Source organism: Lissotriton vulgaris, chromosome 2_1 (assembly GCF_964263255.1).
Source record: "Lissotriton vulgaris chromosome 2_1, aLisVul1.2, whole genome shotgun sequence".
Classification (NCBI taxonomy): Eukaryota; Metazoa; Chordata; class Amphibia; order Caudata; family Salamandridae; genus Lissotriton; species Lissotriton vulgaris.
Genome location: NC_141687.1, coordinates 1818572116 through 1818584813, shown reverse-complemented (window position 1 = coordinate 1818584813; position 12698 = coordinate 1818572116). Strand labels below are relative to the sequence as shown.

General features: G+C 44.1%; 1 protein-coding gene across 1 annotated transcript in view; it reads right to left on the bottom strand.

The window, feature by feature from the left end:
• CTSH (cathepsin H) overlaps positions 1–12698 on the bottom strand; it is a 173915-nt gene that overhangs the window by 145850 nt on the left and 15367 nt on the right. Inside the window, exon 2 of the mRNA XM_086957897.1 lies at positions 3712–3743. Within this exon, the coding sequence (XP_086814023.1) occupies positions 3712–3743 (32 nt within the window). The remainder of the gene's footprint in view (positions 1–3711; positions 3744–12698) is intronic.

Below are 12698 nucleotides of genomic sequence, written 5' to 3'. Positions count from 1 at the left end.
GGCCAAGGAATCAATAGTTAAATATTCAACAGTGTCAACAACAAGGAGCAGAGAGCCCTATTTAGAATAGATTACAAACCCCACTCAGCGTTCTTATCTTAAACTTTTAAAGTTATGAACACTGCACTTTAAATTATTATTTTTTATTTACTTTATTAAGATTTTCTTGGTACATTGTATTCATAACACCAATAATAAACATGTTAGGTGAGTTTGCATAAAATATGTTGTCGTTCTGCATGATAAAGAAACGAAACCAGTTTAGCTTCGGTACAGCACAGCAGGACACCAAGAACAGCATAGGTACATATATTAAGAAGTCTTTCTAAACAAGTCAGAATTTTCTCTCAAGCAGATAGTGGGGTTCCCAGAAGTCAGTTGGTTTAGCGGCGGTGGGCAGTTCCTCAGCATAAAGCAGAAAGTTATCTCTACAATAGACAACATCCACCCTCCAGCTCTCCACAGTGGGTGTTTGCCTACGGTCTCAATGCATTGCCACTCTTCGTGTGGCTAACAATAGCAGTATCACAGTTACTTTTTTCTAAATTGATTGCAGGGGTATTTGGTTGCCCAATAGGCACAATTGTGGTGTGCAGCTTAAATTACATACCATTATTTTTTCCAACAAACAAATCACTTGTTCCCAGTATTGTCTGATCTTATCACATTTCCATGCTAAATGGGCAAAGTCTGCCTTATCCAACCCACATCCTCAACAGTGCGCATTGTCACGTAAACCATATTTATAAAGTTTGAGTGGAGTGTGATATGTTTGGAGTAAGTATTTATAATGGATAATGCGGAGATTTCCATTGGGTGTTAACAATTCAGTAAGTGCACAGCACGCTTGCCAATCATCATCCTGTAAGGGGGTTTCCAATATTGCATTCCATTTCTCTCGGGCAGTATTTGTATTCATACCTACTTCTACCTGTATCTTTTTGTATAGTTGTGCAACTACGTGAGTATGAGTTGTGGTGGTAATTAGCGTTTGTAGTGACTCTAATGTGGGAGGTTCAGCTGGATAAGTGGGATAAAGGTCCCTGATAGCTGCTCGTAACCTATGATAGGTAAATCTAAATAAAATGGACTGGTTACTAATATATGCAAGGTCATCTTATCTTATCTTATCACATCGCACTGGGTGGTACCAATAGTGTGCATATTGCACTTGAGCACATAGATAGTATAAATACATGTCCAGGACTGCAAACCCTCCAGATGCATAAGGGAGAGTTAATGTGTGTAGATTTAACCTCGCCTTTATATAATAAACATGTTTGTAATAAGGATTGTTCGTATCCTTTTAAAAATTGGAGTTGGAGGGTGTATCAGGATATTTGTGAAAAGATAAAGCAATTTTAGTAATATCCCCATTTTTACCAGAAATATTCTGTCTGCTAAGGAAAGGGGTAGTGTTGTCCACCTGGTAATTTGTGTTTTTTATCTTATCAATGGAGGCACCATAATTCTATTGAATTACCAATTCAGGATTGCAATGAATCCAGATGCCTAGGTATTTTATTGGGTCGTCTTGCCAAATTAAAGGGAATTCTATTTGTGGTGGTTGTGTGTTTGCTGTTAATGGGATTATCGCTGATTTATTCCAGTTTATCTGAAGTCCCGATTGACGTCCGAATTGTCTGGATTCCCCGAGTAGTGGTGATAGGTTCGCAGCAGGGTCTCTAAGGTATAGCACCATATCATCCGCGTACAGCGAGATGGCAATGGGCCGCATTCAGAAGCGTAGTGCTATGTGCGCATATTTTTGGCGGATTTTGCAGGCAAGTGGTTCCAGTGCGATGGAGAATAATAGAGGGATAGTGGACAACACTGACGGGTGCCTTGTTGTATCTGTATGCTCTCAGATATGTGCCTGTTAACTTTGATGCGGGCTGTGGGTCTGTTATAGAGTAGTTGTATCCAATTTAATAAACATTGTGGTAACCCAATCCTTTGTAGTATTGTTAACAGATATGTCCACTCAACAGAATCAAAGGCTTTGGCCGCATCAAGTAGCACTGCCACTGCTTGTAGTTCTGAACTTAGCTGATGTAAAAGGGCAAAATGGTGCGGATATTGTGTGCATTTGAACGGGCTGGTATAAACCCTGACTTATCTGGTAAGACTATAGTTGACATGAGTGGTTTCAATCTCGTGGCTATAATCTTTGCTAAAATCTTAACATCTGAATTTATTAAAGATAGAGGGTCTATAAGATTCAGCCTTTTCAGGGTTTTTATCCGGCTTCAATAATGCAAATATAAGTGCTTCACATAGTGTGGATGGGAGAATTTTATTTTTATATGCTTCGTCGTCCATTTCAATAAGATATGGGGTTAACAGTTCGGAGTAAGCTTTATAGAATTCAACGGTATAGCCATCTGGGCCAGGTGTCTTACCATTAGGTAACGATTTATTATTTGCATGTATTTCTTCTACAGTTATATGTTGTGCTAAGTACTTTAAATTTGATTTCCCTTTGGCCTCACCCATGTGGTTGTGACAATGTTTCTATGCAACTTTATACTGTTTTGCACCTTGTACTCTGCTCCGAGGCTTTATTTTTTGGTTCCCATTTTGTGAAAGACAAACCTGAGACTTGTGTTTTTGCAGTGTCTGGGAGCACCAGATATTTGTTATGAATTGCTGAATTTGATGAGAGTAGATTTTACTTAGGAAACAATGTGAATCTTAACAATCTGCGATATATATGCACTATAAACTGCACATGAGCACTTTCTCTCCGATTAATGGAGTCCATGCCTTTTCAGTAGCGGCTCGTGGAGGGAGTGCTGCGGGGCAGCGGCGTAGCAGGGTGGGGGGTAGTAAACAACAGAATACGGGCGAATGGAAGTAAGTAAACAAATAAATAAATAAAAGGAACTTCGTTGCGCGCGCTGCATTACAGTTGTCAATGCAGCGCGCGCCATAAAACTCATTTTATTTATTTATTTGTTTACTTACCTCTGTTCGGCCGTATGCCGCACTTTACTACCCCCCACCCAGCTCCTCCCCTCTGCCACACCGCACTCCTCCATGGGCCACTACTACCTTTGTTAAAATGCCAATTCTTTGTGTTTTCTTGTTTATCGTGGAAATTATAGGAATTTTAACAACCTGTGATATACACGCACTATGAACTGCATATAAGCTCTTTTGTCTCCAATCGATGGAATCTATGCCTTTGCTGAAATGTGAATTCTTAGTACTTTTTTGTAGATGTCATGCTTTTATGGCTTCGGCCGAATAAAGATATTTGGATAATGATGATGAATGGTGACAAGTAAAAATAACACTCACATGCTTTCTGTACTGGCTTTTGGGGGGATTTCCAGCAAGCCTAACTGCAGGCGGATTGGATCAGCTCATGTTATTAGCAGGGTTGGGGCAGGCACAGAACAGACACAAGGACCATTTTCCACTACAGTAGAATAGTGTCACTTCTGGTTTCATTGCAGAGACAGGAGCTTACCTCATGACAAGGCATGGCTGATACAGAAGGGCACAGTTCATGCTAACACAAGGCTTGTGCTAGCTCACTGCAAACTGGAATATACTTCTGAGGGACTTTTTTTTATGGCTATGGGCTTCAGTACAAGAAACAGAAGTGGCTACATCTCAGTTCCTCAAACACCCCCACACAGACACAACAAAACGTCATGCCCTCCACCTGCAAGCTGATCACCCCCGCTTCCATGGCTGACTTACTAGCAATATCCAGGTCTTGAAGTGAAATTCATCTGTAAAAGAAAGAAGAAGTTTAAAACAGACAGCACGCCTTAAAAATGTGCATAACTCGAGTAACAGACCCTGTACAGGATCACATTCACTTGCATAGTTACAGACAAAGGACCGAAGTCACACACCAAGTACATATATAAAGGGTTTACAGATTTTTGTCCAGCATGTCTGTTTTGTAACTTTTTGTTTATTATCACTGTACTCCAAGCACAAGTTTGGGGAGCTTTCCCACAAGTCACAGAATTTAAATTCGATATAATGGCATATTGAGAATCTTTAACTTATATTTCATCGCATTTGGAGCAATATGTTAGCATATTTAAGAGACTTGAGGCAGTGGCATTAAGACATGAAACGTGTTGGCTACTTATACCATGGTATGATTTCAATTGATTAATAATAAACATATCGGTAATAAATCGATATGACGGGCGAAAAGGTGTACACTTCTTTCATTATAAAAATAAAGAACTCTGATAGGAACATTGTGGAAGTAGATGCCTCTTCTATTGAACTTACAAATGTTCTGAGAATTTTTGCTGATCAGGGTATTGGTAAACAAGTTGTGAGTCACCTCCTAGCGCTTAACCGCCATATGTCTATTCCCCACAAAAAACATATAAACTGAGGCTGTAGGCTCGTTAGTACAGTCCTGGCATTAAGTCAAAAGGCTGTGAGGAGGAACATGGCTTCTCATGTGACACTATAATGCTGGCAGGCACAATGACACAACTTCCATTGTTATGTCAGTCATATGGCGATGGAACTGGGACATATCTTCCAGTGTGACTTTAAAGGGGTTCAGTTATGAGAAACAAAGTCCTACATGATGTTGCATGTATGGAGGAGTCTTGGGCACAGCTGTTGTGTCCAAAGTACTGTTAAAAGCAAATTCATACATGTAGAATGGTGAATGAGCCTGCATCGTCATGACTGGCACTGTAGGAATGATACATAGAGGCTTCACATGCACAGATAGACATGCCAAAGTTGGAAAAAGTATGTAGCACTTCGTCTTTGCATAGCAGCCAGGTGGTTCTCCTGGGCAGAGATGTGGCCCCAATACAGTCCCTAGGAGCCTGGCAGAGATGTGACCCCAATACAGTCCCTAGGAGCCTGTCCTTACAGAGGGATTTTCACCTAACAATCTATGTTTTCTGTCCCTGTTGCAAAGTCATTCTGTGCCCTGGGCACCCCCACCCCAACTTTTTGCTGACTGATGCTGGTGGTAACTGATTCTGACTGACCCTGGGCTCTGCCTAACCAGGCCCAGGGCCAGTGCTAAGCTGAAAGGCACACATTAGAATACAATTTTCAATTCAATTCAAAAATCTTTATTTCGATCGTTGAGATCATAAAAGATATACAAGTAAACAGCATTAAATCATTAAAAAGATTTTAAAATAGATGCAGAATTTTTTTTTTTAATTCGAGAAATCAAAGTTCATGATTACACAGTGCATTTTTAGATTAGATTAAGAACTTATGGATCGTGATGCATTGGAGTCCCTTATAATTCGTGCCCTTGATCTCCACATTGCCATCAGGAATTTCGCCATTACAAAGACTGTGGGGGCTGCAAGGTCAGTTTTGAGCACTCTATAGGCTGGGGCATAAGTCCGAAAGCCCAGGTTCTTTAAATAGGGGACCAGCCAATAGCTCCTGATTTTGCTGTAGGCTTTGCAAAACAAGACCACATGTAGGTCACTTTCCAGCTTGTAATTGCACGCAGGACAATTGCTCAAATCTAGATTCCCGTTCCAAGTTTTAGTGAAAGACCTTAAAGGGAGAGAGCCATATCTCCACTGCAGGAAGATCTTCCTAACGTGCACTGGGGACATAGCATCCAAGACATATTCAGGTCTGTAAGAGTCTTTCACTTTAGTGAAACTGTCAGTTAGAGAGCCTTCCCGGATCAGGCTCAAAGATCTTTGTAGCATGAAGCTATAGAACAATTTGGAGAGTTCTTTCCTCGGGAGCCTTGTGGACATTAGTTCTGGATTAGACCATAACTCTGGAACTCCAAGGGTCGTACACGTGTCCCTGATATACTTGAGCCAAGGAATTTTGGACACTTGAATTGATCTAAGGAGCTCCTGTAATTCGCTTCTATAATGGCCCAAATCCTGACTGCTCCACAGCCGCCTCCAATAGGTCAGGGGTTTGAGGCTTAGTTCTTCGGTGATAGGGCGCAGTGCTAAGTCCATTCTCAGGGGGAGCAAGGGGGTACTCAAAGAAAGGGCCGCCAATTGTCTAATAAAATTGTTCTCGGCGACCTGTATTGACTGTAGTGGTGTATGTCCCCATAGCTCAGCCCCATAGATGATGCCTCCACGTGCTTGGGCTTTATAAATGTTTATTGCAGGTGCCAATGGGCGAAGGGAGGATTTTTTTGCAATTCTTGTAATAGCACCAGCCCTCTGAATAAGTTTTGTGGTTGCCTTTGTTTTGTGTGGCAACCAGGTTAAGTTTTGATTAAGGGTTATGCCTAGGTACTCAATCACTTGGACTCTCTCTAGGGGTGTAGATCCCAAGCGGGGAACTGGGCTGTTTTTGGGTTTTTGGCTGAGGATCATAAATTTGGTCTTCGAGGGGTTTATTTCTAATCCCCTTTCATTACAAAACTCCAAAAATCCGTCCAGAACCCTCTGTAGCCCCATAGGTGTTTTTGACAACAGCAGGGTGTCGTCCGCGAACATAATCGCTGGCACCCTGCTGCTGTTCAGTTGCGGGGCATCAATGTTAGGGATTCTACACAGGTGATCTATCACCCCGTTCGTGAATAGACAAAACAGAGTCGGAGTCAACACACAGCCCTGTCTTACCCCACGTTGGACAGGGAACCTATCTGTCAGCCTGCCGCCCTTTCCATATCTTACACGGGCGTAATTATCTGTGTGTAGCCTAATAAGGATCTGGAGAATATCTCCGGGGACGCCCATGTCCTCCAGTACCGCCCACAGCCTGGCCCGTGGGACCAAGTCGAAGGCGGCACGGAGGTCCACGAAGACTGCATACAATGACCCCCCTTCCAAAAAAGCTGTCTTCCAGTATAAGATGTTTAGTCTAAGTATTTGATCCACGGTTGACACTCCCTTCCTAAAACCTGCTTGCAGAGGGCTTAAAATATCACTTTCGTCCATCCATCGCTGGAGCCTGTCCAGGATTAGTCTCCCAAACAACTTTTGGGTTATATCAATGAGGCTGATTGGGCGATAGTTGACGGGGAGCAGAGGCGGTCCCTTTTTGTATATCGGGACCACCTCTGCTCCCAGCCAAGTATCTGGAATTTTCATTCCCCCCAGCACTGCATTGAATAAAACCATAAAGTAGGGTGCCCAGATCCCAGGTTCCTGTCTAAAAAGATCACCCGGCACCCCATCCAAACCCGGGGCCTTTCCAGAAGCGAGACCCGTTATAGCCACTTTAACATCTTTTATGGTGAAAGGGGGAGATGTGGTGAGGCTATTGGATGTTGGTGTTGCTAGCTCATCATGTGCAGGGGCATATAGTTGTTGGAAGTGATCCTGCCATACATTGGCCGCTATGTTGGGTTCTATTGCAGAGGGGAGATCCCGCTCCCATGATTGATTATTCTCCAGAATCTACGGGAGTCCCTTTTAGCTAGGGACTCCGATAGATCCTCCCAGTGCTGTACGTCCCGCTCTATTCTAGCATTAGCTATGAGTGATTTGTACGCACTTCTTTTAGAGCGGATCTCCTCCCTAGTGCCTCCTTCTTTTATGGTGAATAGGAGGTCTCGTTTTGCCCGGCGACAGGTGCTGTTATACCAGGTGTTCTTGGTTTATCCCTGTGCTCTAGGTCGGCCCGTGCTAAAAAGATCAGTTTCTAGCTTCTTTATTAAATGAGCATGTACTTGAGCTATGTCCTCACTTCTGCTTGTTGGAGAGTTTAGATTCCACAGATCGAAAGCCTCTTCAAGGATTGGAGTAATCCCAGCATAGAGTGAGGCAAGCTTTTCCCCACTATAGGCGAGTTTTTCCCATTTTATCCGCCTCCTATTATTCTCCAGTAAGTGTCCTCCTTTCCAGTTCTCCTCGCCTGTCACAGCCACCCAAGGGATGGTATACTCTAGCTCCAGGGCGTTGTGGTCACTATCGTGCCTGGGTATTATTTTAAAGTCCACCACCCTTTTCCATGCCTGCAATTGTACCAGGAAGTAGTCTGTTCTGGATTGCCTTCCTGCTTTGTTGAAAGTACATATGGACGGAATGTCTGACTTAGTGCGGCCATTACAGGCTCTCAGACCGTGGGTAAGGTTTAGAGAGTTTATATGTATGGCAAGGTGTGTCCATGCTCTAGGAGGGGGTGCTTCAGTCTGAGGGACCTGCCAACTTGAATCCTCCTCTAGGGAGGGTCCATCAAGTAGTCCAGGTAGTGGCTCAAAGTGTGAGTTGAAGCCCCCCCCCTATTAGATAAGGCATATCCGGAGGGATGGTTTCCAGAAGGGATGACAACGTTTCTATGGTTTTAGAAGTGGACGCTATTTTGACAATTAAAACCCCCAACATACACTAGGGTACACTATGGTATGGTGTGGTACCCCTGTAATTGGCATGACCTACCCCATAGGCCCCTAGTATATAATAGGGCGAGGGAATTGAAACTACCTAGAAGTCCCCAGTACCCTGGGGCATGGCAGTTTAGAGGCCAGCAGCTTGTTCTGCACTTGCATGTGTGCACTGCGAAGCCTGAGGTCTGTTTAAAAGCAGCCCTGGGTGCCAGGACTGCTTGTAAAAAGTAAATTGTGCCCAAACTCGACTTTGGTGGTAGGGGCACTTAACAATGGAAAACCTACAATGTTTTGGCATATTAGGGACCCCCAGGGTCTCCCCTAGGTATCCCAGGGGTGAGGGGTCAGTTATCTATAAGGTGCACCCTTATAAAATGAGTTTTTATATGCCTGGGTAATGTGAAATTTCACATTTCACTCGACACATTGTATTAAGGTGCTGCTCAAATTCGACTTTGATGCTCGGAACACTGGGTAAGGAGGATCTGCAATATTTCTGCGGATTCAGACCCATAAAGTCTCCCCTAGTTGCACAGGGGGTGGGGGTCCTGTAGAAATTAGGTAAATACTTATAAAATATGTTTTTATAAGCCCTGGCGCTAGAAAACTGGCCTGAGTCATTTCCCCAGTGCAAATCCCATGGCCCATACGTTAACATGGTAGGAAGTTATTGAATAATAAATATTGATAGGAGAGGACTAGCCAGACCATTCAAAGACTTCCCAGAATGGTAGTAGTAAATCCAACAATTTTATATAGTTGAATTTCACCTAAAGTGTATATACAAGTAATAAGACTTTCTTGTTTGTAAGTCCAAATTCAGACTTCCAGTGGTCTGCCCTGATTGGTCAGAGTTAAGTGGATTTGCCAGGCTGCTTTGAAGAGGTGATAAAGAGCCCCTGGGGTTACCAGCTCTGCTGGGATGGCAGTGTACTGGCCCATAGGAATGCCAGGCCGAGTCGTAAACCATGCTCTTCAAAGGCAGAGGGGTGGCCTGTGTGTCAGTTACACTTTTACCCTCTTGACCCAGGGTCAGGGCTAGGCTTAAGAAAGGAATGTGCAGATGGTTAGGGGAGAGTCCATGGAAATAAGCCATCCCAGGGGGTGTGTTTAGCCAACTCTTACCTCCTTGCAGGAAAATCAGCCATTATGGATTTGGAAGATTTGATGCACTCTGAGACAAAATAATGCCACACTCTACAGGATGTGGTCATATGTATGAGGAGTTGCCCTGCTCACATTGGTCAGTAGTGACTTGTTGCTTGACCCAGAGAATTTTTAATAAGTATCTGAGAGGGGCAGAGCACTCCAGATCTGCTGCTTGAAACTGAATGAAGCAAAAAGTGCCCTGCTGAGAAGATTTTGCGGTACACAGAACTCAAAGGCCTGACCTATGAAACTGAAACTGCAGCCCTGTGGATTATCTTCCAGGAAAAGAACTAAAGAGTAGACTGCCGGAAAGCTACAGGTTACATCGGTAACATCAACGGTAACATCATCAACTAAATCTACACCTTGGAGACCCATCAGTGGATTTGTAAGGATTTTATACCAGTAGATTGTGGTAACTGAAGTCCTCAACTTTCAAGGACCATCTAGGAGCTCCCAGACCCTTGGAGTAAGTTTGAGACACTTTGGGACCTCTTCAGGAACTTCAGGAAGAAGTTTAAGAAGTTTGGAGAAGTTTGGAATAACTTTGAAAAAAAAGCTCCATAGAGGGACCGACTCAACCTGGCCAGCCAGGCCGCCTGCCTTCCACCGCCAGCCAGCCAAGCCAAGCCAACCAGGTTTGTTTCGCTATAAGCTCCAATGCAACCACTTCCAGAGATTGCCCGGGACTAGAGAAAATCTGAAGCCGGCGAACCCTCACCGGATCCGGCTACATGAGGAGCATTGAGAGACCCCGCGAGAAAAAGCTCCAAAAAAGTTTCTAAGTCCGCTCGTAGAAAAGTCGACCGGGAGCACCCGCGAGAACCAAGCCGCCAGCCTTCCATCGCGTGTGGGCCTGAAATATTTTCTACATCGGCTCCAGGGAAGTTCACAGGGACCTTGGTACAAGTCAAGCCGGCGAACCATCACCGAATCCGGATTGGCTGGGATTTTCAAGGGGCCTCGATAGAAAAAGCTCCAGAAAAGTTTTAAATGTGAAGGTAGAGACTGGGACCGGGACCTGCCGGGGGCTGTAGCCGCTCAAGGCTCCATCGTGCCCGGCCTGAAACTTTGACTTTGCCCCGGTCTATCGCGAGCAGGTATCTCAATATGGTGCTATAATCTTCTAAGTGCAATATTTTATTAAATATTTGAAAATTCATAACTCCGGTTCCCTACATTGGATTTTTGTAGTTTTGGTCTCATTTTAAAGATAAAAAATATGTCCTATTTCTATACATTGGTGTTGGATTTTTATTATGTGTTGTGTCTTAATTATTTACTGAAATGGTGTTTTTAAATGCTGTACAAACCTGTCTTTGAAGTTAAGCCTGTCTGCTCGCAGCCACGTTACCAAGGGTTGAACATAGGAATATTTTCTAAAACCTTTGCTGGTTCCTAACATGTGTTAGTGGCCTTATTGCCAGTGGCAGACCTACATTTACCCCTACCAATAACCCACTTTCCAACAGTCCCCCTCTAAAGTCTAGTCATTCTTGTTGCATGCTTTGCCAATACCCAATGTTCAATAATGGAACATATAGATGGTGAGGCTGCCGAAATTTCTGAAGTTGACAAGAAGATAAGCCACACAAGAAAGCACTCCATTATGTTGCACTACGCAGGTGCAGCTGTGCATGATATACTCCAGTCCCTTACCAACACAGGCACAAATGATGACTTTGCAGAGGAAGTGTTTGTGCTGGAGATGCACTTTGAGACTGAAGGGAATGCCTACCATGAATGGGGTATTCTGCTAGAGACCTAGCAAGAGCACCAGTGCATAATAAAATGTTGTTGGGATGGGAATGTCCCAGAGTGCCTGACTAGTATATGGGATCCTGTTTTTAGGTCTCTCCTAGGCAGCGCTTGTGCGGTCTCTTCGAAGCACGATATATTCCGAATATGGGCTTTAAGCTCAGCCCAGTGCTTCTGGTTGCAAGGTTGGCATGCCTTTTGGAAATTCCTTTACTGTGGTTGGTCAACAGTGTCCATCTGTCCCACCTTGGGTGCCTGGTTCCCTCCCACAAGTACATCACTGATTGTTTCTTTTGGTTGGCCATCACTTGCCTCCTTGCTCACACCCCCTCCCTCCCTTCATTGTTGTCCTTCTTCCTGCACCGATGCTTGTTTTGAAAGGGAGTTTCTTTGCAATGCTTTTTATTGGCCATCTGTTTCCCCTTGTTTGCTTTCCCATTCTGTTTCTGTTTCAACTAAAACTCCCCTTTGTTTTCTTTGTGCGTGTTTAGTCTCAGGAACTCACTAGTGCCCACTGTTGCTGCCCCTCCTCGGCTGCAGCTGCCTCCCTCCTGTTTATTTATTTATGTATGTCCTGCTGGCTCTGTGATGTTTGTATTGCATGATCCCACGAGTCTGCATTTAAAAACAAGTTTGCTCCCTCTTTTTGGGTTGCGGCTGCCTCCTCCCTCCGGCTTGTTTAATATTTATTTCCTGCTCGCCCTGCGATGATCCCACAAGCTTGCATTTTCAAACAATGCCTAAAATGCAATTAACAGTTTATTAAAACAAATATTTCCAGTGAATAACGAGAATCAGGCAGAAAAGCGTACACAAAAACACTGCGACGGAAGCTCTGGGTCCCACAATGACATAACTAGCATTACCGCTTTAATAGGCTCCTTGAAACCATCCTCATTAGGTCTCGGACTAGCGTCGCACTGCGCAGCAGTGTCGCACAGCCGAGAACTTATGTTTCTTAGTATGGGGGATTGAACCCGCCCCCCTTCTCCATTGGCCGGCTTCCTAAACGGAGGCCAGCCATTGGAGGAGAGGGGCATCGCTCCGTTCAAGCCCCATCTTTTCCAGATTCGGGGGCGTTTCTCTCTCGTCTTTTTATTTTTTAAGCCACGTCCCTTTTCTAGTGGTGGGCGTTTGTGGGCGTTTAAAAAAAAATTAATTGAATACGGCTGTTTTCGTGTGTTTATTCGTGTCTTTGATGCCGGGATGTACGGAGCGATTTTCGGGCAGCTAAGCTATTTTGTTTCAAGTGTGTTTTCTGTTGGACTTGGGCTCATTTTATTCCATCGTTTTGGGGTGAGGTTGCAAACGATGTGGGGAGGCAGGAAGGGTAGCGCACACACACATCATGCATTTTACCTAATGTCCCTTGGAAAGTTACGGCAGGGGTATTTTTCGCCGCCTATTGAATAAATTCATTCCTCCACCCACGCACCTGTTTTAGTGGCCTACCTCTTGGAAACCTTTACTCTGTAAAATAGTTTAATTCACTTTCTTGTTTCAGGTTCCCGTC